This window comes from Aquila chrysaetos, chromosome 21, assembly GCF_900496995.4.
Source record: "Aquila chrysaetos chrysaetos chromosome 21, bAquChr1.4, whole genome shotgun sequence".
Lineage (NCBI taxonomy): Eukaryota > Metazoa > Chordata > Aves > Accipitriformes > Accipitridae > Aquila > Aquila chrysaetos.
In genome coordinates this window covers 11,714,941-11,742,907 of record NC_044024.1, presented here as the reverse complement: position 1 = coordinate 11,742,907, position 27,967 = coordinate 11,714,941, and the positions used below count along the sequence as shown (strand labels likewise).

Genomic DNA, 27,967 nt, shown 5'->3' with positions numbered 1-27,967 from the left:
CTGGAGCAGGGCCTCCTCCCCCGGCCCTTATCTTTGCTGCTTCCTCCTCCTCCAGGACTGTGACCAGGCAGTGGGAGCTCGTGCAAAACGAAGCTAAGAAGCTCTGGGGCTAATTAATTACTAGCTGCTGGTAATGCTTGACTGAACCCCCAGGGACTCCAAGGCTGGAGCAGAGGAGAAAGTGCAGAGAGATACTGGAAAATTACTGTTTAATTCTTCAGCATTACACTGGAAAATTACTGTTTAATTCTTCAGCATTACATCTGACTATATGGCATCTGGTAGATGAGGGACAGGAAGAGGCTGATAACGAGTCAGCCACCGTGACAGCTCTGCAGGCCTTCTCCTCCCCAGCAGCAGGGTTGGCCAGGGACCTGGAGGGCTGGCTCCGGCCCTGGTGAGCGTTCAGTGTCTGGTTGGATGCAGGTCCTCAGGCCAGCACCGCCCATGTCTGGCCCTGCAGCCATCAGTACTCCTGCTGAGTGTCACAGCCGAGGAACTCTATCCGCAGGGCAATGTGGTTGTGCCACTGGCGGGGGTGTATCCTCACATAGCGGGCAAAGAGGGGGGGCTCCAGGCTATTCATCACTGTGCTGGTGTGGTCTTGGTTTGCCTTGAAAATCTGGAGAGGAGAGAGAGATCAGGAGTGTGCTCTCCTCTGCTGGTATAGTAAGCCCATGACTTGAAGACATGATCAACCCAATCACCACTTGGGAACACTTTGGGGAGGAAAAAGCACAGCCCAGCTCACCACTCTTGCAAAAAAAATCCCGTGAGCATGTTTGCTGCCAAGGGCTGTGCTTGCTGCCCTAGGGGTGGCCATGGTCTGTCTCTGGCCGTGGAGCAGCTCTGCCTACCTTCTCCTTGCCATCCTGCAGGACTGGGCTCCAGTGCTTGCCGTTCTGGCTGCTGGAGACAGCAAACTCCTTCACAAACATGTGGGTGAAGACAGCTTTGGCACCTTGGGTTATGACTGCAGTCACCTTCTTGGTTACTTCAAAGTCCACCTGCAACCACTCGCTGGGGCTGTTGCTCTGGGGAAGGACAGACTTCCTTCAGCCCTTCAGCAGCAATGAGAAAGACATGTTTGTTGCAGCGGAAGCCAAGCTGGCCCTACACATAGTCCTGGTCTTCACCTGCCCTACCAGGTGTCTGGCTGGAGCTGCTGGGTGCTAAATCAGTGCAGCAACTCTTCTGCCTGTGTGCAGGCAGCTTGCACAGTGCACGTGGCTGTACACACTCCTCATGCAGCCCTGGCTAGGAGAAGTTGCAAGTACCCAGCCTGCCTGCTAGGATCCCACCTGCCTGCCCGTGCCCCAGCTGCATGCCTGGGGATCTCCTTGCATGGGCTACCTTTGGCCTCCATGCGTTGGTCCTCCCCTGCAGGTTCAGGCGGGCCTGTGAGGGTGACCAGCTGGAGAAGAGGTTGGTGCTGTAGGAGGACGCGGAGATGCGCTGGTTAGGGATCCCTCTGTTCTCCATTCCTAGGGGCACAGAGCAGCCTGGAAAAGAGGAGTGATGCTTGTCAGAGGGAGGAACGGCCCCATCACGGAGATGCCTTCTGGCTCTTCACTGCCCCAGCCACCCTCCGTGCACTTTCCCTGGTTACAGGTTCTCCTGTGCCTTGCTGCAGTGTCATGGCATGGCTCAGGGCCCCTGTGTGCAGCATGGCTCTGGCTGGGGAGTGCCAAACTACACCTGCCACTAGTCCCACCTTCTTTTCTGCCTGGCAATTTTATCTAGGAGGAATGTGAAGAATTTGTGCATCTGCCAGGACATAAGGAGAACCTGCCTCCAGGGGAAGAACAAGAATACCTGGCAGGGAGACACCCTGCACATGGTGTGATCAGGTGTGCATGTGCACAGCTGCCTCAGAGCCAGCTGGCAGGCTTGTGGCATGGAGCAACAGCACAGCCGCTGCTGCTTGTAGCTGCTGGAGAGTCCACCCTGCTAGTGTGTGAAGCTAAAGAAAGGATCCCAGAGCATCACTGCCCCAGGTCACCCTGTGGGCCAGAGCAGTCTTGCCTTGGAGTGGAGGAAAAGCCAACAGTGTCTGTCTCTGCTTGTTCCCTGCTCCCCCAGACTGAAGCAGCAGCTCCCCAGCTATCAGCTTAGCTGCTGCTGGAGGTTTCTGGTGGTTCAGGAAAAAGTGGTGGTGAGAGATGGCCCCGTGTTCTCCCTCTGGTATTGCTATCTCGAAGACCATAACGAAATTTTCCAGTTTTGTTCCCCCAACACCTCAATGCCATCTCCAGCCTCCTCTTTCCCCCTCCATAACTGCCTGGGGAGTCCTGAAACACATGGAGCTGGCACTCAGCACCCCACTGGATCAGGCCCTGGTTTTTGTGCTTCATATCTGGAGGTGGGACATACTGTTCAGATCGCAGCCGATGAGCTCCATACGCAGCGTGGTCTGGATGCTGTAGTGAGTGGGGTTAATGCGGATGTACCGGGCTATGATTGGAGGGTTGAAGCGATTTTCTTTCACTCCGGTTGCATCCACATTTGCAAAGAACAGCTGCAAGGAAAGGGAGAAAAAGGATTGTTGTACCAGTGGAAAGAGAGCTAGACAGGACAAAGATTAGTGGGGAGAACATTTCTGTCTGACACTTCTGTATTTTATCACCATCCTTACAAGAGAATGGCAGCTCAGGGAAATGATTTGAGATGTGATTCAGACCAAATAAGTGTGAATGGGCCAAATCAGGGTGAACCACTGAGAAACAGGAGGAGGAGAAACTTAGGGTCTGTGCAAATGAACATGTTTTTATATTTTCACCAAACAGAGGAGAGAAAAAGAAGAAAAAAAAGTCAGTCCTGGGACTTTTGAAGCTGGGAAAAGTTCTGGCCACAGCTGGAGTACATGATGGAGGCTTTTCTGGATACTTTTCTTCTCCTGCTGGAATGATCAACTTACGCATATTTAGGTTGTGTTTTTTTCTAATGAGTAGAGATCCTACAAATCATTGGCATCTGCACAATGTTCTTAGAAAGCCAAATTTGCTTTTGGGGTCAAATAAGATATTCAGGCAAAATCTTATGCCTGGCTTTAAGTAACATGCAACATAACATTAAGTGGTGGATATTACAGCCACCTGGGATCGTGGAAAGAAATAGCTCAGTCAATTTAAAATGAGACAGATGGACACAGACAGCAAGTCCCTTGCAGGATTCAGTCATCCTGGCAGTGAATGCTCACTGTTCCTGCCCTAATCAAATATCTCAGGGGCTCAGGAGATCTCTGTCTTGTATACAGAGCTCCCTAGCCCTCATCACCCCAAGAAACCCTACTCTGGGAAGATACTCTCCTCAAGACACATTCGCCTTACCATTTGGGTGCTAGTGGAATTCCCCTTGTATTTCCTCCACCTTTGCCCATCAAGGCTGTAGAAGACAACAAACTGGGAGATGTAAAGGCTGGAGAACTTTTGACGGGCCCCTTGGGTTTTTATGCCATGAATAATCATGAGATGCAAAAGGTCCACCTGAGGAACAAAAGTTAGGGATTCATTTCTGATGGAAAACCCAAGCCATGTTCAGGCAATGCACTATAAACCCATAGAACTCACTTACTCATGATGAAATTGCGCACAGATGATGAAACTAGTTAAAACAGTCGTTCATAAGGGCACAAGTCAGCCAACAGCTAGGAGAGGGCAGGGAAGAGCTGTTTGGAGAGGTGAGCTGTTCTCACCCGGTCTTGGGGGGATTTTTGCACAATCCAATGCTGCAGCTGGACCATCAAGTGATTCCTCTGCTGCACTGAGGATGGATCTGGGTGTCAGGCCAGCAGCAACCGTGGCCAGACCAACTGCTATTAGGATCTCAGAGCTCCCCTCCCAGAGGGGAAGCAAGGGAAATAGCAGGACACAGATGGGGAGAAACTGGCCATCTGCGCGGGTCCTTCTGCACAGTGCATCAGCCATGAGCATGTCCTTGCAATGCCCTCAGCAGTGCCGCCAGCCACAGGGCCCCTCTTACCTGGATCCAGGCGTTGCTGCGGTCAGTGCTCCAAGCATTGATGGAGCCGGTGTTATGCAGCCTGGCCAGGTAAGGAGCCCACTGCCCTGCGAGGAGAGTGCACAGATATAAGGATGCTGCCCAGCCTGAGGTGGTGAGAAGTCCATCCACAGGATGGAGCCTGACGATCACCTTAGGGTTTAGTAGCCACGTACAGGGTGGCCGAGCACTGACATGATGGGCCAGACATGTGGGAAGGCACCTCCAGGTCCCAACTGGGACACAGACATGGGCATGGATGGAGGATGGACTCTGCCAGAGACCTGGTGTAGGCAAGCCCATGAGTTGTGTTGGCTGAAGCTGGCCCAACCTCACCTGTCTCCCTTGCAGCAACAATCCCTACTCACCATACTGCCCTGAAGCTGTGATCTGAGAATCTGCAATGTGGCGCGAGGCCAGGCCGAGGGCGTTTCGGCAGTCTGCAGCCAAACAGGGAGAAGGAGGGAGAAAACCAGGGAGAGTTGATTAGATAACAAGGCTTTTGAAGGAAAAGCTTAGGGTGGGTAGCAGCCTCCAGGCTCATGGAAGTTGTCTCAAGCCTCCAGGAGCCCCCAGGCTTGTTTGCCTCACACCAAATGGTGGGCTTCAGATGCTGCCGCATCCATCCCTGAATTTTAGGGGTGCTGGAAGTTCTTGCTCCCGACCCCAATGTCAGCAGCAGAGAGTTCCCAGTATCAGCCACAGCAGCCTCTTGCCAAATTCCTGTGCCTGAGACCCTGACCTCTCATTCCCATGTCATGGTCTCCCAGCAATGCTGACAAGTGTCTCTTCCTTATACCCATGTCTTGCTCCTGGGCCTTTTTGTTGCTAGGCCGCATCTTTTAAACACAAGTATCATGTCGCTAAAGGAAAGTCTGCCTGACACCCCTGTCTCTCTGTGTCTCTCTTCTGGTCCACTGAGCACAGGGCTGTTTGTCTTTTATAATAACCATTATTGTTAGTGACTTGTCACATCTTGGCATCTCTGCTGAATGGCAAATGCTTCTGGGGAAAATGCGAATTTGAAATCTTAAGCAGATTTTTAACTTATGGAAACATTTTCTGGCTGACATTTAATACTCCTTTAGGAAGAGGAGAGAGACTGTCACTGTGTAATAAAATACTACTCTCACAAACCACTTCCCCCAGTGCTTACATATGGTGAGGTAGAAACATGTTGTTCTGAGGTGAATGGAGTCAGAGATTTCCTGTGGATTTTTGCAGTTGCTCTTGGGGCTTTTTCTATCAGAGCAACCTGCAGTCAGGTAGTGTTGCTTGCTGCCTCTTGCCATCACTCCATGCCTCAGTTTGCCTCTTGACATGTGGTTAGGCAGCTGGGTACTGTACCTTCCTGACAGTGTGGGCAGGCACCAGTATGTGCATGCAGCTGCTGGGGTAAATGCATTTTACAGGACGTCCAGGGACCCTCAGTTTTGGAAAACAAGAGCTCTGGGAGCAAATATTTGGAGGCAAATGAAGCTGGTCTCCCAGCATTCACCCCAACCATGTCCCTGACTCTGTGCTCTCTGCTGGGCTGAATAGGGTTGCAAGGGCTGAAGTCGTGACTTTCAGAGTGAAAACCCAGAAGACCCCACTTGGGCCACCCCAGGGGAAATGCTGAGACCTGGGGGATGGAGCTCAAAAAAATGCTGGCCATGGTCATGGCAGCAAGCGGGCCAGGGCATAAAGAGGATCACTCACTCAGGTTGTACACGAGGAAGAGAGCACTCATCCCAGCTTGCTGGTGCTCTCCCACTTTGCACTCTACCCGCCAGATCCCGGCATGTGAGGGCCACATCTCCACCGTCCCGAAGACACCTGGCCAGGAATGGAGAGCAGACCAGAGGAGAGTTACTGGCTGTAATGGGATGCCACAGTGCCAAGCACTGTGCAAACACAGAGCCAGACTCTTCCAGATCCATTCACCCTTCTTGCTATCACCCTGCAGGCTTAGCACTTCCTAACCAGCATGGACATGAAGCCCTGGCAGTTGGGGTGTGCACAGTGCCCCTGCTGCATCTCACCAGGATAAAGGTTGTAGACTCCCATGCGATACTCCTGGCTAGTCCTGACGCTGAACATCTGCCCATGAAAGTGGACGGAGTGGATATCCTCAGTGCTGCCCATGTTCAGGAGGTGCCATCGGATCCGTTGTTGCTGAGCCATCACCAGCCCAGGCAGTGTGTCACTCACATAGCCGTTGATGGCTGGGGAGGGCAGCAGTCAGGAGCGGCTCAAGGCTCCAGGGTTTTTCCATCCCAATATAGATTGTGGGAGGGAAAGGGCAAGGGTAAGGGTCCTCACCATGGAAGGAATGGTTTCTCTTAAAGTCATGGTTGTCCTGCTGGATGTGGCAGGGAGGGCGGCAGTTCCTCTCCATGTTCTCCAGGAAGTACCAGCTTTTGGTCTCGTCAAAGATGGTGAAGAGCAGGGAGAACTCCTGCACAGCCAGCTGCCGCCTGAAAACGAAGTTCAGCACGCCACGGCGGCAGATGATCAGTGGCCCAATGAGGCCTGAGTGCAGGTCCTTCTCCTGCCAGAGAGCCGGGAAAGAAGGGTTTGCCTTGGAGAGGGAGGCAACGCTGATGCCCGCAAGTGGCACAACAGCGAGGAAAGCTGTGGCCCTGTCAGGATCCCTAGCCTTGCTCCCCCTTATGCACAGGCCATGGCATGTGCAGGGTAGGAAGGACATGCTGGGTTCACTGGGGGAACCCCACTCTGCCCCTAGCTAAGAAAGGCTGTGCAGCAAGTGTTTGCATGTGCTTTCAAAGGAAGTCTGTCCAACAGTCCCTACCCCACTAACATTGGAACCCAGGGGCCAAATTCAGCCAGATTTGGCAGAGGGGTAGGGGACTGCAGAATGCTAGTTCCCTACAAGTCTCATAAGCTGGTACAACTGGGGAATGGGGGAAAAACCCAATTAAGAGAAGGGAAGAGAAGAGAAACCACCAGCATGCATTCATCACTGTATTAGACACCTGAGAACCTACAGGCTGCTTTCAGCACAGCACCATATGAAAACCCTGACCTCATAGCCAGGACCCAGGCATGCTGCCCATCTCTTCTTCCAGGATGCCCCATGGGAGCAGGATCCCACATACCAAGTCCACGTTGGAGAAGTAAGCCCAGGCCTTGCAGTCGAACTCCTGTGTGGTGGGTGCCATCTGGGGCAGGACTTTCCAGGAGTACTTCCGGAGCTCGCCAGGCTTCACCACATCTCCACCCTGTGTTGCACCCTGCATCTCCTCGTAGGCTTGCAGTGTGGAGTGGAATGAGAAGGGCCGTGAGGCCAGGTTCTTGAATGTAACCTGCACAGGAGGAAAGGCAAAGCAAAGGGAGTGTGAGAGGAGGCTAGGTTCAGCACTGAGAGTACCCTGGACTCTGGGGTTGGATCCAGCCAGCTGGCGGGAAGGAGGCAGTCATGTCCCCTGTGCTTAGACCTCCAGCTGGGCTCCATGCAGTGGCCAACTCCTGCTGAACCACAAGCTGTGGCTGTGCAGCACTCCCACTGGCTGAGCACAGACAGCAATGGGGGGATTTTAGGTTTTACGGGAAATGGGAATTCACCATGATGACATCTTCAACTTCTGCCCTGATGTATGGCCCGAGGATGCCCAAGTGCTCATCCAGCTCTCCTCGCAGCAGTGGCTGTGTGAAGGAATCGTCCATGTACTCTCGGAAAACCACCTTGCGGTACTGCCGGAAAGGCTTCCTCCTGCCGCTCCAGGGGTCCCTGCTGGGGTGAGGGCAGTTAAGCAAGTCAGGTGATACTGTCCCATGGGGAGGGCATCCATGGCAGGGCTGCTGCAGGGCAAGGGTGATGCAAAGCCTAGACCATCCCTGACCCATTTGCAAGGAAGCTCAAGGTTGCTGGAGTTACAAAACTCCCCAGGTGGAGGGGAGGATCTGGGAGCATCCTTCCCCTGGGCTGCTTGGCTGGATTGTACAGTCATAGACCTGTGATCCTGCCTGCCAGGACATGCCAACTTACGCATCAAGCCATGCCACACAGTGCAGGAGGAATACTTGTGGGACAGTCACACTTACATGGCTTTTAGGAAGTGCTGGGGTCTCTGGTTCCCGTATTCCCACATCACCTCCACCGCTGCAATGAAGTATTGCCGTACCTCCCCCTGGAAGGAGCGTGGGTCATGCTCCTCTTCCCCATAGATGTCGAAATCCTCCATGGTCTGCTCTGTGTCACCATACTCATCATAGTCTGGCTTGTCAGCCTTTAGCCTCGAGGGGCTTAAATAGGTCCCGTTGTTCAATAGTGGTCTCTCCCTATGTCCTGGGGCATGGTTCCTCTTCCCAGCTGTGCTGTTGCTTTCCCGATCTTCCTTAGGCTCTCCTAGGCCCTGGTCCTCTCTCTTCCTGGTTTCTCTGAGGATGTCTTCCCCACCGAGTACCTGCCATCCATCCGGACTGGCTTGCACGTATTTGGCTGTTTTTTTGGTAGTGCTGTGGTTGTAAGCAAGGCTGCTTGGAGACAGGGAATAGTTCTCTTTGGAGACTGGTTTCATAGGGATTTCTTCTGGGCTTTGCCCAGATGTGCTCTCAGGCACGTAGTCCTCCATGACATTGGCCTTGAGCTGCTGAGGCTGAGGACTGAACTGACGTAGCTGCTCCACAGAGTTTGTCTCCTCCATCTGGCTTCTCCCCTGAGCTTGCTCACTCCCAGGAGCCCCCCAGACAGCACCTTTGCCCAGGTGCAGCTCAGCCAAAGCTGGGCTCTGCGAGCCCCCAGTGTGTCCCGCAGCCCCCAAGGAGACTGGGTCCCAGTTTGAGGCCAGGTCTGCAGCCACAGCAGCAGCTTCTGTTTCTGAGCTGCTTGCTGCCATCGCCACCTTGCTCCCCAGTGCTCCCTGCATGGGGAAGGAGTGTCCACTGCGCTGGGCCCCCTCACTGCTGTTCTGTACATCCTCATCTGTGCTTGGCGTCTCCTCAGGATGCATCTCGTCAGCACTATCTCCAAGCAGAGCCTGTGGAGTATCCCTGCCCATGTGTAGTCTCCCTTCAACTATGTTTGATTTTTCTTCCAGGCTTTGCTGGGCCATCATCACCTCAGGCAAAATGTCACTTGATATCAAGGACCTCTTTTTGAAGTGAGTGCTGCAAAAAGGGGGATGAGGTCCACACGCCTTTGTGGCTTTCTTGTTCACTGCTGTCTCAGGGGTCTGGCTGGCCAGATCCTGCTCTGCTTTGTTACCCTTAGAAAGGGGTTCCCTGCTGCCAGGCCAACTGGTGTTGGGAAGACCCAGACCATGCATCAAGCCTTTGCTCTCCAGTGACCTGGCTTGTCGAGGCCTCCTGTCAGGGCCACTCACACTCAGGGCTGGAGTTCTGTGTCTCAGAAACTGCTCAGGGCTTTTTAAGAAAGCATTTGGGAACTGTCTTGTGTCATTGGCCATGACGTTTGATTCACGAAAGGCAAGATTGTCCATCTCTGGCAATTCCTTAGTAGCTGTAGCATCCTGAAACACTTCCTCCAAGATTAATTCATCCCTCTCTTCTGTCATTACATAGCTGGAAGGCTCAAGGTCATTGGTGTGTGCAAAGGTGGTTTCAAGAAGGCTTGTGCCTTTGGCAAGTTCACTGGCTTCTTGTTCTGTGCCACTTTTTGCAGGCAAGGAGTTACTCTCACCTGTGAGGATTTGTTCCTGTACAGGTTTGCTGGGTCCCAAGTCTGAGAAAGAAACATTTTCCCTTTCAAAAGATTCATAAAAGCCTTGCAAAACCACTTTGTGAGGTCTTTTTTCCAGCCTAGCATCTAGCTCATTTGAAGAATAATTGCTTTCTTTGGTGTGACTGTGAACCACAGCATGAGAAGTCCTGTTGTCTTCTGTCTTGTCTGAAGATGCAGAAGGATTGTCCAGTGTGGAGGAAGAGTTATGATCAGTACTTAAAGCCAGTTCTGTATTGATTGTCTGCTTTGACTTGTATAGATTTAAGGATATTTCATCAACCCCTCTTAGCAACTTGTCCTCAGCACCCTGTGAAGATGTGCCTTGAAGTCCCAGATTGCGCTCCAGGTCCAGGTCATTCTGGTGAAATGAGCTCCTGTTCTCTTGAAGAGGAGCTTTGCTAGCAGCATAAGCAATTGAGTCCCACAAGCTTGTTGCATGAGTAGTTGTCTTCAGAGGCTCTGATTCCAGGATCTCTAATGTACCACCAGACTGGACTATCGTCCTTTTTACTGGCTCCTGAACCTCTGAGATTTTTGTCACCTTCTTTCCTGCCAGAGTATCTCCTGGAGTTTGTATGGCTTGGTGCAGCCGTTGCTGACCTTCTGAGCTCACAGTACCATGGACCCTTCCACTGACACTCGCCAAGTGTTCTCCAGGTGGGAGAGCTCCAAACCCTTCATCCTGGCTGATGATTTTTGACAATTCTTCTTCATCTTCCAGGAAGGACTCATAGGACACTGGCTCATACTTTGTCTCTGGCAGAGAAAACATGGAAATATCAGGTGGATGTGGGATTGTTCCTAAAAGAGTTGATGTGCCATTGGAAGGGGGATCAGAAATCCTGCCATTGCTCAGGAGGGCCCCATGGCTGGGTTCCGTCAAGCACAATCTTGGCTTCTCTGTCTCATTTCTGGAAGAGGTGACGTTGTTCAGTTGCTCATTCACACATGGTCTATACCATCTCTTTCTTTTAGAGAAGGCCCTGGGTTGGAAGTCAAAGGCACCTTCCTCCTCCTCAAAGTCCACATAATCTTCCCCATCAGGGTATTGCTCATGCTGGCACTGCAAGACTGTGAACTTGGCATGCATCCCTCGGTCTCTGAAATCAGGATTCAGGCACCCCAGCGTCCAGACGCCTGTCTCAAGAGAGGACAAGAGGACACCATCAGCCCACCACAGCGGGAAATCAGAAGAGCTGCCATCCCCATGCCGCTCCCTTGCTAGTGCAACCTGTATTTTCAGGCAGCCTCTGGTTTGTGGCAGTGATTTCATGTTTTCATAATCCCTAGAGTATCTTACAGCGGGACTCACAAGACATCAGGGTTGCTGGCAACATCAGAGCTAGTCCTGACAAGCACCATCAGCAGGGCCTGTGTTTCCTGCCAGAGCTTAGAGAGCTACACACACCTGCGAGGCCCCAACAATAGCTTGGAGAGAACACTTAATGCACTGAGTACCCACAGAGCCTCCAGGATTATTGCTAGCAGCAGAGTAATCAACTAAATCCACCCTCAAAGACATGCTGGTGCTGTCAAATACACCCTTCTCCCAGACAGGGTCATCATGTCTCTCCCACTCAAGGAGAAACAAATGAAAAGGCTGCCTCTTGCTCACATCCCCAGTCAATGCATTTGCTCCCCACAGTGGGTGCCTCTTCTCCAGGCACCAAGAGGTGTGTAATAACCAGGCTCTGACGCTGGAGAGAGCAGTCATCTGCTGCTGGGCGAGCTGCTTGCCTGCTTCGGATCAGCAGGCAAAAATCAGAGCTCAAACTGATGGAATGTTTGGCTGGGTTTTAGAAAGCTTCCTGAGGTATCTAGGAGCCCTGTCAGCTTGCTTGGGGTGCAGTGCTCATGACCATCATATCAGTGTTTGCAATCACATGGTAAATTCTGTTTCCTCTGTGAGTGAGGAAATGGTTAAGGGCACCACTTTCGCAAATGCTAAGGAAAAAATGCTGAGTGGGGAGAAATAAAACCAAACTCTGAAGCAAATCCTTCCTAGGACTTCTCCATGGTTGCGATTTCTGTCCTTGCAGAAATCTTGCAGGAGATAAATGGTATGCCAGCAGCAGCAGCTGAACCCACAGCAGGGGCAGCACTGCTGCTCCCCTTGACCTCCGAGCTTGGAGCCAAGGCTGCAGATGTAACGTCCATGGGGCTCACATTACTGCAGCCAGCTTACTGGCTTGGCAGCATGTTTGACCTTAACACACCCTATTAATGAAATAAAATACAGTAATTTAATTTCTTTGATTTCAGCTTTGGAAGGATTTAATCATTGCCTCTCACTTTGCTCTTCCAGCAGGTTGCGTGTCTCTTTGCTCTCAGGGCTGCCAAAATGTGATAGGGTACCAGAGACCTGGCTGGAAGTCCTCGCTTATCTCTGCTGTGATGACAAGCCCATGGCTTATAGAATAGCCCATGTTACTAACCTGGCTTTTCCAAACTCATGAAGACTGTTTCTCCAGAAAATGGGAAAAGGGTAAGCACATCCTCAAAGACCATGTTGCGCTTGAATGTGTTTCCAGAGAAGAAGATGGAGAGGAAATCTGTTTGGGCCCCAACACTCAGGACATACCAGTACACAACTTCATGCAGGCAGAGTTTTGGTTGGAGGTTGTCAAACGCATAGCCATTAATAGCTGAAAGAGAGGGGGGTGAAACATTTCATCAGGACCTGATTCCCCCATGGCTGCCGAGCTGCTGCATGTTCCCTGTTTGTTCGCTGGGCCAGAGATGAGCCTGTGTCTGCCAGGGCTTTGCAGGGACCCCCTGGCTGAGCACTCACTGTGCATCACGTTGGAGGCATAAAACTGGGGGTCCTGGGTATCCACATGGGCTGCGTCAGTGCAGAACCGCCTGATGTTCTCCTCCAGGTACCAGCTGCGGTTCTCATCGAAGACTGAAAAGAGCACCAACCTCATGTTGTCTGACATTATCTGGAAGGCAGAGAGGAAAGCAGTTATTCCTGGTCTGATTGGAGTGCCCCTGCGGCCCAGTGTCTTAGCCTGGGTGCATGGGGAACAGTTTACTGCTATTTCACAGGAGTTAGTGTCCACGTTTGGAGAGAAGGGAGTATGGGGAAGGCAGGGGCATTGGGACTGATGGTAGGGTTGAAGAGAACAGGACAGACAAATTTGGTTTTACCCAAATATTTCACCCACCGCAGTTATTCCAGCCTTTCAGCCTGGCAGTTGAAGCGACAAAGGAAGGACCCACCTGATTTCCCCTCTGATCCATGGACTTCTTAAAGCAGATCAGGAGGGGCCCAATCAGGCCTGAGGCTGTGTCTCGGACCGGGTTGATGGAGCTGTAGTAGAAACGGGTGAGGCAGCGAGGATCTGCCTGCGTTGGCCCATCCTCAGTGGTGACCCTCCAGCTGTAGGTGAATGACTGGCCAGGGGGGATAGGAAAGTCCTTCACATCCTTATCTAGCAACACACAGTCCAAGGGCAGATCAGTTAGGCCTGGGCTGCTCCTGCAAGGGGTGATCACACTTTTTAAAAGAGCTCAGAAAGGAGGTTTTCTGACGACACAAGTTGCATAGAAAACTACCCAAACCCATGCCTACACTGGGATGGCACACTAGCTGCTAGCATATGCTTGCATGGAAAGTTGATCTGGACAAAAGGAGCCCCTGGGACTAGGTGAGGATGGAGAGGCATATGCCTGATTTTGAAAGCCCTTGAAAATCCTGCAAACTGGAAAATTTGCCCATTCTCAGCTGTGTCTGGGCTCTGGGCTGCCTAGAGGAGTTTGCAGATGAAGGTACAGAGCTGGGTACCAGAAGTGGCTGAAAGACAATGCAAGGAAAGATAGATTTTTAAGCAAAAACAGCTAGACCATGAGAAAAGCAAGGAGAAGGTCTGGAAGGAACAGAAGGAAAGGTCAAATGCAAATAAATCCTCTGAGCATTCAGCAGGATCTTGCACTGACATAGCTTTAGAAAAAGACCTTTCTCTGTTCCAAGTGCCCAGCTGGGCAGCTATAAGAGCATGGTTTGCAAAGCTCATGTGTCAGTCAGGGTAGGAATAGCTCTTTTTATTTTTACTCCCCTAAAGAGCATCATCCCTGTGCTCCAGGACGATGACTTGCTCGCTTTCAGAGAGTTAAATTGCTGGTGAGACATGTCTGGCTGGGGGATGTTGACAGAGGGGCAAGGACAGGGCTCTCAGCTCCCTTGCATGGCTTGGCTCCTTTAGTCCTGCCAGCTGATGGGCTGCTTTGCCCTTTTGACTATCCTGAAGGAAAACCTTAATTTAGATAGTAACACATCACAAAGCCGACCTAATTCACTGAACTCCTGCTGTCCTGGTTCTGCCACCTCTGCTGCAGCAGAGGAGCTTTTCTCCAGCCTCTGTACTTGTGCCTGTCATAGCAATGCACCTGAAAGGGCAGAGAAGAGGAAGGGAGGCACAATTTTGTCCTGGTGGGATATGGAATTGCCTTGCACAAGTTGTGATCCTGGGAGCGTGCTGGCAGGGGATGAAAGCAGTCTGGGAAAGGGACCTGGTAACTCAACAACACCAGAGCAAAAACAGCTGTCGTGGTTTAACCCCAGCCAGCAACTCAGCACCACGCAGCTGCTCACTCACTCCCCCTTCACCCAGTGGGATGGGGGAGAAAATCAGGGAAAGAAGTAAAACTTGTAGGTTGAGATAAGAATGGTTTAATAGAACAGAAAAGAAGAAACTAATAATGATAATGATAACACTAATAAAATGACAGCAGTAATAGTAAAAGAATTGGAATATACAAATGATGCACAGTACAATTGCTCACCATCCGCCGATCGACGCCCAGTTAGTCCCCGAGCGGTGATGCCCCTGCCCCCACCCCCCACCAGTTTATATACTAGATGTGATGTCACATGGTATGGAATACCCTGTTGGCCAGTTTGGGTCAGCTGCCCTGGCTGTGTCGTGTGCCAACTTCTTGTGCCCCTCCAGCTTTCTCACTGGCTGGGCTTGGGAAGCTGAAAAATCCTTGACTTTAGACTAAACATTACTTAGCAACAACTGAAAACATCAGTGTTATCAACATTCTTCACATACTGAACTCAAAACATAGCACTGTACCAGCTACTAGGAAGACAATTAACTCTATCCCAGCTGAAACCAGGACAACAGCACAGCTGCAAGAAGGAGAGTCTGAATCATAATGAACACCCCACATTAAAGCGGGGAGGGGGGACCCCAGGGAATGAGGACTGTAAGCAAACTGGCAAACACAGCAGGATCACCAGCATGGTTCCTGCCTCATCGGAAAGTGGAGACCTCCAGGATGGATCAAACAACATGGTCCCAGCTCCCTGTTTGACAGTGCCCCTTCTTCCAGCCATCATCCAAGCCTTCCTTAGAGACAGGGTTACATGGCACCAAGGGGTACATGAACCAAGAATCATAATCTCTGGGATTGCAGGGCTGAGGCACTTGGATGGATGGGTTGGTCAACCAGTCTTACCACGGGCTGCGGGAAGCTCTCCTGGCCCAGAAGAATAGCAGTGGCCAATTGGTGTCCCAAATTCTCGTGGCCTGCCTTACCTTGAGAGGGCTTCATGGCATGGTATGGCCTTACGCTGGTGAGGCCGTGAGGGTAGATGTTGTACGGTCGACTTGCCAGGTTCCTGAACACGATCTGAAATAAGGACAGCCAGCAGGAACATTTAATGCCTTCTGAACATTTTGAACCCTTGAGGCTGCTCTCAGTGTCCTCACAGGGAGGCACACACTGGGCAGCGGTGCTCTGGGATCAGCTGCCTGCCAGTGTCCAGTGGGGAGGAGCCCAGATGTGTCTGGGACCACAAAGTAGGAGTCAGAATAGAAGAAATGACTGTTTATTTCTCTACTAGTCTACACTGTCCATCTTTCCGGGAGATGCCCATCTTAGGGAGGGCATGAAAATATCAGCTTTATTAAAGGGAAAGTTGCTGTCTTTAGTCTCACTTTGCATATGAGACAGAAGAGGTCTGTCAATCCAGGAGGCCTCAGAGGACCAAGACGCTAAGTATGCACTGCAGTCAACAGCTTCAAAGTGCTCCCCACTTCACTGCATGAAGCCCTTCATTTATTTCTCTAAATAGCTCTGTCGGGGCTTTGCCACAGGTGTTACCTTCAGGTCCATGCCCACAACTGCACAGGAAACCCCAGGCAGGGAGCAGAAATGTGAAGTTCCTGGAAACCATCCCATTCCTCCTAGCAGTAAACAAGTCAAGTGGTCAGTAGAGACACTTGGGGAGACACAAGCGACAGTCCCCAATACTGTAAGAGCACACAGATGGAGAAGAGTGGAGGATGAGAGGACACTCCTGCCTCAGAGGAAGGTGCTGGATGCCATGTGTCATGGATTAATTCACACGATTCCTAAGATGTCTGCAATGAAGTCAAATCAAGGGGACTGGGCCATATCCTGTGCATCTCTGCTAATCTCACTGAGAGTATTTAGCTTTAGCTTTCAGTAACATCTGCCTTTATGGTGAACTTTGGACATTACCAAACATGATAGAGCACCTCAAGGACTTATGTCAGACCTTAGCCACAAACCAAGAGCTATTAGGAAGAACAGCATCAAGCTTCAATGTTTCCCCTTCCAGTCTCTCTTTGTGGAAAGCAATCTCTCTCTTACCTTAAACTGATCTCCAACCTCCCCCTTAATGACAGGCCCCAGAATTCCCTTGTCCAGTTGATCTGACACCTTGCGCTTCTTGAAGGTTGCATCCTCGTACTCCACGAACATCACTTTCTTATACTTTGAACCAATCTGCTGAGGGCCAGCCTCCAGGAACAGGCTTGTGATGTTTCTGTAGGCAAGGCAGAGAAAGAGCAAACGGGACGCTGTCAGAACCAGAGCAAGACCTTCCATCATCCAAGGACCTACACAGCTGTCCAGGGATGACCAGTGCACAGTGGTGACACCCACCCCTGCAATCATAATATGCATCCTGGGGAATAACGTTTCAAGTGATTCAGTGCTTCTTTAATGGAGAAAGCTTCAACTAGGTTGCACAGTAGCAGTCTTGGGCTGACACTGCCTTGGAGGGAAGTGGTGACTGTGAGAGCTGAGAGCATGGCAGATTGTCTTGTGTCAGGGAACACCCCCAGAGTGCAGGCATAAGGCAGCAGAGCAGCTGCCTTTTCTTGATCATCCCAATTCCTTCCCAGGAGCAAGGCCAGCCCTAAGCTGGTGTCCTGGTTTCATCTGGTATAGATTTAATTTTCTTTCTAGTAGCTGGTATAGTGTTATGTTTTGGATTTAGTATTAGGAGAATGTTGATAACATAGTGATGTTTTCAGTTGTTGCTAAGTAGTGTTTCTACTAAGTCAAGGATTTCTCAGCTTCTCATGCCCAGCCAGCAAGAAAGCTGGAGGGGCACAAGAAGCTGGGAGGGGACACAGCTAGGACAGCTGACCCAAACTGGCCAAAGGGATATTCCATACCATGTGATGTCATGCCTAGTATATAAACTAGGGGGAGTTCGCCTGGGGGTGGATCACTGCTCGGGGACTAACTGGGCATCGATTGGTGAGTAGCGAGCAATTGCATTGTGCATCACTTGTTTTGTATATTCCAATTCTTTTATTATTGTTATTATTATCATTATTATTTTCTTCCCTTCTGTTCTATTAAACGGTTCTTATCTCAACCCATGGGTTTTATGGGGTTTTTCCCCGATTGTCTCACCCATGCCACTGGGTGGGGGTGAAGAGAGTGAGTGGCTGCGTGGTGCTTAGTTGCTGGCTGGGGTTAAACCATGACACCTCCTCTGGCTTACCCTCCAAGGGGCTGCAGATGGGGATTTCTGCCCCACATGCCTTGCTCCAGCAGCCACTGGCTGGGATCCCCATCTAGGGCAGAACCTGGTGACCCCAATACCACGCCAGCCCCAGCCCACACAACCTGTGTCAGCAGAGCGACGTCAGGACTGGTGACAAGCATCATCACCATTTAGTGCTGACTAAGGTACTTCTGCTGAGATATTGCACTTGCATCACCTCTCCCTCCAAGAAGTGGGGCAGCAGCAGGGGCTAATTGCCTCTGCCATCTAGAGCAGCTCCTTCCAGACAGGGCAAGGACACCCACACTCTGGGGCTGCGGGCACATGTCCCAGCTGTGCACAGTCTCCTGGCTGGAGGGTGAGAAGGGTCACCAAGCATTACTGCCTGCTCGGAAGGGACTGACCCTGGAGACCTGGGCAACAAAGAGACAAATGCCCCAGAGACAAATGCCTCTGTTGGTCATTTGGTAAAATGGAGCAAAGCCAGGTCCTGCCTTCCCATGGCCTCCCCAAGACCATCCTTGTCCTGTGTCCATACTGTTAGTGTTAATAAAGAAGAACAAAACTGTCCAGGTTGGGCAGAAGGAAAATAAATTTCTGGAGAAAAGGGGAAGAGCTGGCAGGGCTGCCTCAAGGAGCAGCTTCATGGGCACACATGCCCGCTCTCACCTGTCCAGAGACACTGGCTTCACAGGGGCATAGTCCCAGTCCATTTCTTCAGCTGCAATGTAGTGAGTCCAGGTCACAGGCTTCTCTTTGGCAAAGGAGCGCACTTGGATCACATGGTATGTTTCCTCATCTTCTTCAGGGTAATCCATGTCTTCTGGCTCATCTGACAGCTTCCCCATCTTCATTAGGCGCTCCTCCAGACACTCCTCCACTTTCACAATGGCCTCCATGCCAGCTGGGTTCAGACAAGCCGGGCAGAAAGGGTCACATTGACATACCAGCACAGACGTGCACTCCCCCAGGCTCTGCTTGGGACATGTCCTCTCCACTACTGTCCCCATCAAATGGGCCATCACATGGGTCAACCTATAACATCCTGGTCACAGGCCAGACTGCATGTGGATGTAACACTATGGAGCAGGAGGGGCCTTGGAGCTGCAGCACCGGATAGAACCCTGAGCCCGGGCCATCCCCTGAATTTCATTTCCCCTGAGCTCTTGCAGAATAAGGTTACCTTGATGATGGGACAGAATCTGGCAGAACATCCGAAAGGAGCCAGCTGTTCCTGGCATGGTCTGGGCTGTGAGATATGTGGCAGGGGAGATTTCTAGGCTGCTGAGACGGTGGCTTCTCACCAGGAATGTGTGGGCTTCGAAGAAGATGGAGTGGACTTCTGGCCCAGTGCCCAACCCAATCACGTGCCAGTGGACCTGCTTCTTGAGGCACAGTGTGAGACCTGCCAGGAGAGAAGGCCAGCATCCAGGAGTCAGCACTGCATCCATCCATCCATCCCTTGTCCCCACTTTTGGTGTCATGGACTCAGAGCCTGACATGTGCTGAGTCCCCTGCACCACAAGGTGGTCACTTCAGGCTGGAGAAGTCTAATGTGAATGTGGACTGTCTGAGCAAAACAGAGGCACAGGCCACATCATCCCTCTGAGATAAGACTAGATTTACAGAGTGGGGGACTTTGGCAAAGGCTTTGGGAGGTATGCGGATGGGAGCTCACAGCAGGATGCAGTGGAAAAAGAGGTAGATGTGCTCCTTGACTCTATAAACAGCTGAATTGGGAACTGGAGCGAGGAATAATTCATTTGATCACAACACTGAAAAGCCTGATACTAAAACATTGCATCTGGGGCAGGGCTCCAGCACGTCCTCGGCAGTAGTTGAAATACTGCAAAAGGGCAGAGAGAGGTCACCAGGATTATCTGAAGGCTGGAGAAAGTTCCTTCCTCTGAGAGATTCAAAGAGCTCAGTGTGCTTAGGAAATGGGAGAGGACTTGATTGCACTGTAAAAATATTTTCCTGGGGAGAAATTAAGTGTGTGCTGAAGGGCTCTGTAATCTGGCAGTGAAGTGAATAAGAACAAGTTCCTGGAAGCTGAAGCCAAACAAAGTCAAATACAGAGTCAAGCACTTGTTTTTGGCACTGAGTGCAATAGGTGACTGGAACAGATCCCAAGAGCCCAGGAGGAGACAGGGTGGAGGCTCTGTCCCAAGGCCCTCAGCTCTCCGTTGCCACCTCTCCATCAGACACCTCTCAGGCCAGGTCCCGCAGCCAGACAGGGGGTTGCTGGGTGGAAGTGGATATCTTCTCAACGGGAAAGCCTACATGTGGGAAAGCTACAGTGGCTGACCATGAGGTCTACTCAGGTCTTAAGCTCCATGGATCTACCAGGACAGGGAATTCAGGTGAATTTTGCTTTTGCCTTTTATTGGAGAATGGCCAGACCCAGGTGGGAGGTTTCAGGGTGTGGTTCACCAAGGTTGCTTATGGTAATGACTCTCCTGACAGTGCTTCCCAGTTTGCCTTGGAGATTCTTCACTCTCAGGCAGCTCTGGACCTTCTCCCAGAAGAACATCAGAAAATGCCAACTTTTGTCTTCACTGAGACCACAAATGGCCTTTTCTTTTGCTTTTCTGGAGAAAAGGAGGCTGAGGGGAGACCTTATCACCCTCTACAACTACCTGAAAGGAGGTTGTAGCGAGGTGGGTGTCTGTCTCTTCTCCCAAGTAGCAAGTGATAGGACAAGAGGAAATGGCCTCAAGTTGCTCCAGGGGAGGTTTAGATTGGATATTAGGAAAAAATTTCTTTAATGAAAGTGTTATCAAGCACTGGCACAGGCTGCCCAGGGAAGTGGTTGAGTCACCATCCCTGGAGGTATTTAAAAGACATGTAGATGTGGCACTTAGGGACATGGCTTAGTGGTGGACTTGGCAGTGAAAGGCTTATGGTTGGACTTAATGATCTTAAAGGTCTTTTCTAACTTAAATGATTCTATTCCCCAAATCCTAGAGGTGTGTTGCCACAGCCAGGCTAGTGAGAGCTGAATTTTCCCCTCAATGCTACCTCCAGCCTCATTCACAGGGCTACAAGAGATGAAACTCTTTGCTACCAACACTATTCCTGGAGACCGAGAAGGAGGTCAGCTGCATTGGCAACACAGACAGCCGGAAACAGGTTGTGCCCCACTGTAAATGGGCAAGGCAGATCAAGGAGTTGAGATGCGATAGTTTCTCTGGGGTGAACACAGCCTAACAGATTCATCACCTGGAAACCCCTCTTGATGTTCCTTCTCACATCCTTTCACAAGCTAACTCACAGACCTGGCTACACCCCTGTTCCTAGCACCTCCCATGCCCTCTGTCCCTGTCCCATACTCACCAGGCAATGAGCCATTGATGTAGCCATTGATGGTGTGCAGCTCCGTCCTGTTTTGAGGCAGGGGCTGAGGAGTTGCCGGGGAGGTGGGTTCAGAGTACCAGCTTTTCCCTGTGGAGAGAGGAGGATGCAGTCAGCTTTCACTTGAGAGCATTTCCAATAAAAAGCAAACCTTCCCACTGGGGTGAAACAGTATAAAAGCCAAAATCCAGGGAGGTCAAATGTGTGGTGCCTCTTGGAAATCCACAGCATAACTGGCCATGGCTCTGCATGAATGTGGTGGTGACCATTGCACATTACGGGACATAACTCCCCACAGCTTTAGCCTATGGGATGGGGGAGCGGGGGGGGGCTGCAAGCTCCCTGCATCTGGGGAAGTGAAGAAGGAGTGTCAGTACTGCACCACGAGCACATTGGTTGGGGAGGCTGTATAAGGCTCAAACCCTCAGGAGGCAGTGTGAGACCTGAGCAGCTGTGCTCACACGATGGCCAAAGCATGCGCCCCGGACCACGCTGAATTCAGGGTCTGACACCAGTCAGCAGGGTAGTTACCTTCATCAAACACTGCGAAGAGCATCACAAACTCTTGCCGCGTGTCCTCATTCCCATCACTCGCCAGGGTGCCTGCAAGATGCCACAGGATGTATCTCTTTATAGGTCAGCAAGTACCATGCCCGTCTCCCAGGGAATTCCCTTTGTGCCTTCCAAGAACTGGTAAATCAAGGACAGGCTGTGGATTGCTTTTGTCACTTCTCACAACTGGCACAGCCCTGTTTCCAGCCTTGCAGTCCCCAAAAGCCCATGGTTGAGAGGCAGCTGCACTCAGAAGGCATCAAAAGGTCAGTTTGTGCTGCCTTCCACTTGAAAGCTCTCAGGATCCACTTAGTCACCTGGAAGAACCCATTTTATCTAGCGCCCTCATCAGCATCATTGTCTGCGTGCGCTCATTGCTCATCGTCTAGACTTCGCTTAGTGAAGAAACTGCTTCTGGTGAGACACTGGAGCCTGCAGACAGTGCCCTGGGAGGAGGTGACTCGTGCCCATTCTTCTCCAGTGACTACAGAGGGGTCTAGACAACTACCTCCAGGAGTTGACTCAACCAGGGGTGACCAGTCGCACCCCAGGTACATTTCTTGGTGCCTTGCACCCAGCAAGTATTAACAGCCAGGATTTCATCACCTCCATGTTTACTGAAGGAAGAGGAGCAGGCACAGGTACTGTGGACCAGGCAGTGCCCCAGGTGTCCTGCCTCTCTCCTGCCTCATCCTTAACCCTGCAGATACAAACTTCCCTCTAGTTCTTCTTACAAAACCCTGTTTGAGAAAGCACCCTGGCTGACACCGAACTATCACAGCTTGATGAAGCTCTGAAAGAAATACAAACATATATGTCTCCATAGCAATTCACCTTAGATAAGGTTCAGATACCAGGTAGGAGATTTCATCTGTGGTCTGAAATCTTGCAAAGGTAAGAAGCAACTGATTTCTCTCCAACAGGGAAATCCAAAGTGTGTTTGGCTTCTGCACTGGGAATAGACTCTTTGATGAAAGGGCCAAACCCCAGAAGTGCTGTTGTTGACCACAGCTTACTCACTCCACTGCTATGTTCAGCCTCTTTTGAATTTTCTGCTTTTCAGTTCATGATTGCATGTGACCTGTCCCCATCCTGTGCTGTCCTTACCAGGTCGGCACACGAGCAGAGCTCCGATCAAACCGGTGTTGATGTCCTTCACGCTGTCAGTGTTGGAAGAGTAGGAGTGGGTCAGGCATGGTGAGTCACCATCCGTCGGTCCCTTGTTTTCCTGGATTTCCCAGATGTATGTGTGTGTCTTCCCTGGATCCACCCTGTCACCCTCCTTCTCTGGCTGGCTGGTCTCATCCTCATACCCTGCACCTAAAGCCAAAGGAACAGGCAGATGTCACTGAAGATTCATCCCCAACACACCGTAGCTACAGAAATGACTCTTCCCCTACCCAGAGCACAGCCTCCCTCCACCCCAGCCCCCGGGGCCAGCCCAACTCCCACCAGTGATGGCTGGTCTCAGGACAGTGAGCAGAGCTGTGCCGGAGACTTGCTTGTTGGGCTGTGCACCCACCACCTGCCCTGATGCTGGAGGGCGCAGCCTTCCTGGCTGTAAGCATCCAACCTCAGGTTTAACCTATGTATTACCTCTATAACTGATATGGGTTTGCTCTGGGCTGTTTGCTCATCTCAGCTTATGTCTGTCTGGGTTGGGCATGGTCTTGTTGCTGCCCCAGGCTAAGCCATCTCTGTGACTGTCCTCGTAGACAGCCCTGAATAGCAGGGTCAGCAAGGGACATGCTCCCTCCTGGCAGGCAGGTAGCAGAGCAGGAGGTGCTGCACAAGGATTTGCAGACCTTGCTATTGCCTGACTTACCCTCTGACGCCTTCCAGTAGGACACCCCGACAGCGTGGAGGTTGTATGGGCGAGAGGCCAGGTTCTTAAACATGACGACCACCGTGTCATAGACTTCTGCTCGGATGGTGGGGCCCAGGAGACCTGAAGGGGGAAGACAACAAGGTCAGGCAGCTGGGGTCAGGCAGCTCACACCCATGGCCCCGAAAGGTCTGGGCTTTCCACCTGCACAGTTAGTGGTTGTCCCTCGCAGAGTATGGCACCATCAACTGCTCTGGCACCAGCAAGGCTACCTGCATCCCCAGGAGCTCTGCCATACTGGGACTCCACCCAGGTGCTTTCCCATCGCTGGACAAGGGGCCGCCAGCACCCAACCCCGGATGAGTTTGGCTGCTGTCAATGAGAGCTAGGGCTCACCACGCTGCGGGTGCTTCTTACCCATCCATGCTGGCTTGGGCTTGGGCTGTGTGAACGAGGCATCAGGATACTCCACAAACACGGCCTTCCTGTACCGGGGAGGGACACCAAGTATGGGGGCCCGTGGGCCTGAGTCCCCTGACACACTGCAGAAGGAAGGAAAAGCCAAGGCTGATGTGCAGCCCCGTCCATGTATGGGCAGCAGCCACCCTCTTCCTCCCCTCCCCAACAATTTGCCTGTACCATGCCAGCCCTAGAGATTTCTCACCCTGTTGTGTCCTTTGGGTTTCCGGACAACCCACAGGTGTGTTTGGAAACATTTTGCTCAGGTCATGGATGACAACATGGCAGTGATTAATGTCATGGTGTTAGTCACGATGGAAGAAGACAGAAGGGCAGGAGGCATAGCACTGTACCCAGCTGCAGCTGGGAGTGGCCACAGCCGCAGGCATTGCGGCCAGCCTCCCGCCTCGTGCCTTGCCTGGCTTCATGCTTCCCCACCAGCAGAGACCTCAGGCACTGGGAGTGCTGTGATAGCAGTGCCATGGTGGCCTCTGTCCCACAGCCACCCCCCCCACCACATCCCCAGCACCTTCAGGTGTGGCAGACACATCACATCACGAATAACCTCAAGCATCCTCCCAAGCTCCCCCCTGGGAAAAAGCCTGTGTCAGGCTGCATGGCAGGTCATGGCAGTTTGCTCTGCAGTCTGAGCAATGTCCCCACATTTGTTTCTTTTCTGACCTAACTGGGATTTATAGCCAGTCCCTAAAAAACCTACTGCCTGCAGCAGTGGGATAAAGGAGCCTTGAACGTATTTCACCCCACTTATCTCTGCTGGCCACTTTCTATCTGTAAGCAGCTTAACAAATTCATTTTCCAAAAGGAATTCAGCATGTTTATCAGGATAACAAAGCCATGAATTTCTCCAGGGATTTTAGATGCTGGCTTATCAGCCCCAGGACTGAGACCATTTCCAGTAATCAGACAGACTGCTTCCAGCCTTGTTTTGTTTGGAGCAAAAGCCAGGTGGTATTTTCTTCCCTCTGAAGAAGCATTGCTCACCCCTTCTGACTAAGCCTTCATTCAAGCAGCAGTTCCCTTTGCGACTCTTCCTCAAAAGGAAGAGGAAGGAGTCAGAGTGACTCAAATTTAGGAAAGGGCGACGCACACTCACCCCCATGCTGCCAGCTGGAAGTCACCTGCAGCCGGAGGACGCTGTGGGGAGAGCAGGGTTCACCTCCCTGGTGGCAGAGCAGGATGGGCACCCACGAAAAACCCCACATGCGCCCAGCTCCTGCCTTTCCCACCATGGCGATAACCCCGTGTTTGGGCTGGCAGGAAGTCCCCAGCAGACACGGCCCCAGTGAACAGGGCCACTGCATTCAGCTGACTTTGCCCACAAGCTGTTACCACTCCTGCTCAATGGCTGTAGGGTCTGGACCAAGCTTTGCTCTCCAGGGTGACCCCATGCTGGAAGGTGGCAGTGCTGCATGGTCACTGGCACTGGGCTGTCCACTGTCGGGAAGCTGTGCCTTAATCTCTGACTCAGGAAAGCCCAACTTGGAAAATACATCCCTGAGATATGAGGGTCTGGTCCTGCTAATTCTGTGGTATACAAGGCAGAAATCCTCTGAAGCCAGGGGGATTTTACTGGCATGCAGGGGCATGGCCAGGAGGAGACTTGGTGACACCAGGGCTCAGCACTGGGTCCCAGCTGGCATGGCAGAGCCTGACGGCCTTTGCAGGGGATGAGGAGGCAGAGTTCAGTGCAGGGACATCTGATCCAAGTGCTTCTGGCCAGTCCTCTGCACCTGGGGTCCCCATGGACTTCCAACCCCAAGGCGGCTGAAGCCAAGGCAGGGAGATAAGTTCCTGGCGCCTTCAATCAGCATTGTTAGCTGCACTATCTGTTCATCTCTTAGAGCTGGGAGACTGCCAAGATAAACACCCTGCACTGCTGAAGCACTCAAACATGGGCTGCTGCTATGTGGCCGCCAGCTCCAATCCCTGGGGCCATCACAGGACGTGCTGGTCCTGACTCTGACTCTGCTGGTAGGGTTGTGTTTGGGAGGAAGAGAAACTGAAATCATGGGGAAGGCATAAGCAGCTCTGGCCTGGTGTGCCATAGCCCATTCATTTGTCAGAGCCTTCCACAAACGTGCCAGAGAAATCACTGGATACATTCAGGGGTTTTGGATGTCCTGCCTGGAGGTGCACCCTTGGGGCTTGCCATGAGATACTGGTACCATGAGGGAGAACAGGTGGATCAGAAGACACCCTATGCACAGCTTGGAGGCATCTTAGCTCCAGTGGCAGCTCTGCTCCTGCCACGCTCTACTGGCTTGCTCCTGCATGCCCCTTCTCCCCAGCCTGGCTGTTTACCTGTGCCCTCCCAGAGCAGGGGAACCGGGCTGAGGCTGCAGGACCAGGGAAAAGGCACCGTCATCCACCTGGGAACAGCTACGCCAAGCAAGCCCTGGTTACTGCCATGGCTCTGCCAGGAGCCACGCTGCCCGGGCACACCCTGCCTCTCCAGTTTGGAGCACACCACCACGTCCCTCTGAGAAAGCCAGAGTTATCTTTCTCCATTTTTAGAGAAGGACAAGTGATCTCAGACTGCCTGCTGATGCCCCGCTCATCCCCAGGGCAGAGCCAGGTCCCTGAGTCACTCCTGGGTCAGAAACGGTGTGCAAGCATGTCATTTAAAGCCAGTCCCAAAATGGAAAGCCACAGGGTTGAATTAACAGCATGAGTGACCTCACCTCCACTGAAGCCTAATGGATCTGAGTGCAACATTAGTAAAAGCAGGGCGGGGGGGGCATTAGTAAAACAGGGGGTGCTGGATGCAATTTTCGTACTGAAGTAACCAAGGTGAGGGGGAAACAATGTAACTCTGATAGAGTGATTAATGGCAGCTAGTCAGGTTGACTGGGATCATCACTGGAGCCTGACCACAGCTCCTCGCTGCTCAAGCCAGTGTGGGTCTGAGATGGGGTATTGGGCTCACATCGTCCCAGCACAGAGCCTGGGGAAAAGGATGTGGCAGCAGGGCGGAGGGAAGGGGTACAGCTTGGTCCACAGGGGATGTAGCCATCCAGCTCTGCTCCTCATGCTGAGCTCAGAGCAGCCCATTCACAGCCATGAGCGTCCATGCCAGCTGCGTCTCCAGATAACACCATCCTGATGCCTGAGCAATGCAACTGCCACTTTTTCTTCCTACTCCAAAGTATTTGGGAAAACCCTCTATGCCTTTCTCCCTCTTGTGACTGTGTACAAACACCATTCTTTGACCAAACACTAAAAGTTATTTTCATTCCATAAAGGAAAAATTTCAGCCCCAGCAATGTAATGTACACAAAGGTATAAATAACTAAAGCTGTGTTTTACCGGGGCAGACACAGTGGAGACCCTTTGTTGTTCTGAGTTATGTCACGGGGCCACTGCCAACCTCCCTCTGCAGCCCCTAGGCAGGGAGGCACAGGACCCCATCTCCCCTCACATCTCCCCAAAGCTCCCAGGATACAGAGCAGAAGAGAAAGCACAGCTGGAGAACCAGCTCTTGGCTCTGGGCCATACTTTAAATGGTCACAGGCAAACAGCATTAAGGTAAAGCAGTGCAGTAGTGCAGAGCAGGTCTGCATTTCTCTCTGCAGATTTAGTCCACCTGTGCATTATCAGGGGTTGCATTTAGTGACTCCTCATTGCACTGAAATACCCATTCCCAGCTGTACCAGCAGCTCAATGTATTCACTGTGCTGGGTTTCCCCCCATGCACCTGCCTGCCTGGACCCAAGCTCACAGTGCTGTGCATGTCAGCGTAGCAGAACACCCGTAGCAGGCTGCTGGAATTGCAATAGAAAGAGCTTTACCCTGCAGGCGCTTGCAGCACGGGGAGTAGGTCGCTGTGCATGTAGTCCCAGGCAGTTTCCACTGCACCGATGTAGTATCTTCTGACTTTGCTGATGCCCTCCTCAACCAGGCAGAGGAGCAGGAGATTGTGCAGGGCTCCCACGAGCATCGTGCCTGCTGGCTGGGAACCACTCTGGCTTCAGAAGGAAAAGTGAAAAGGAAGGAATGAAAACTGAAAGAGAGAAAAGCCTTTATCTTCTCATCCAGCTGTTGTAATCCACAGGAGACGATGACTTAAAGCCAGCACCCAGAGGCTCAGTGCTCTGGAGAGTTTCCCAAAGACATCAGGAGAGGAATCACTTGAGTGGGTTAATGCAAAGAGGAGTGTGTGAGTGACTGACTCTCCCTCTCTTCCTCTGGGGTGGCAATGACAGGAGGAGAGGAAAAAACAAAAGGAAAAGGGAGGGCAAGGGCAGCGGTAAGCTCTGCTGAAGGACCCAGCTGGCTTGGTGTCCTGGCCCGTGTC

General features: G+C 51.8%; 1 protein-coding gene across 4 annotated transcripts; it reads right to left on the bottom strand.

The window, feature by feature from the left end:
- Nucleotides 1-195: 195 nt before the first annotated feature.
- Nucleotides 196-27,967, bottom strand: F8 (coagulation factor VIII). Of its 4 annotated transcripts, none has more exons than XM_029997344.2 (26): nt 27,462-27,966; nt 23,611-23,735; nt 23,194-23,316; nt 22,476-22,688; nt 21,348-21,419; nt 20,799-20,906; nt 18,646-18,867; nt 18,132-18,366; nt 16,313-16,487; nt 15,232-15,325; nt 12,908-13,119; nt 12,477-12,627; nt 12,121-12,330; nt 8,047-10,822; nt 7,567-7,735; nt 7,101-7,307; nt 6,304-6,532; nt 6,024-6,206; nt 5,701-5,817; nt 4,368-4,439; nt 3,982-4,067; nt 3,330-3,485; nt 2,374-2,518; nt 1,354-1,502; nt 858-1,034; nt 196-622 (listed from the first exon to the last, which is right to left on the bottom strand). In XM_029997344.2, exons 1-26 carry the CDS (start codon nt 27,608-27,610, stop codon nt 467-469), a joined length of 6,711 nt encoding a protein of 2,236 aa, XP_029853204.1. In that variant the 5' UTR covers nt 27,611-27,966; the 3' UTR covers nt 196-466. The 4 variants fall into 4 exon arrangements, with proteins under 4 accessions (XP_029853204.1, XP_029853205.1, XP_029853208.1 ...); XM_029997345.2 differs by having other exon boundaries at nt 7,567-7,732; XM_029997346.2 differs by lacking the exon at nt 196-622 and having other exon boundaries at nt 947-1,061; nt 27,462-27,967.

Coding starts and splice junctions, on each gene's coding strand:
- F8 (XM_029997344.2), bottom strand. CDS start 27,610: ATGCTCGTGGGAGCCCTGCACAATCTCCTGCTCCTCTGCCTGGTTGAG. Junction 4,068..4,367: donor CACAGCTTCAGGGCAGTATG/GTGAGTAGGGAT, acceptor CTCTCCTCGCAG/GGCAGTGGGCTCCTTACCTG. Junction 3,486..3,981: donor GCAGCAACGCCTGGATCCAG/GTAAGAGGGGCC, acceptor TTTGTTCCTCAG/GTGGACCTTTTGCATCTCAT.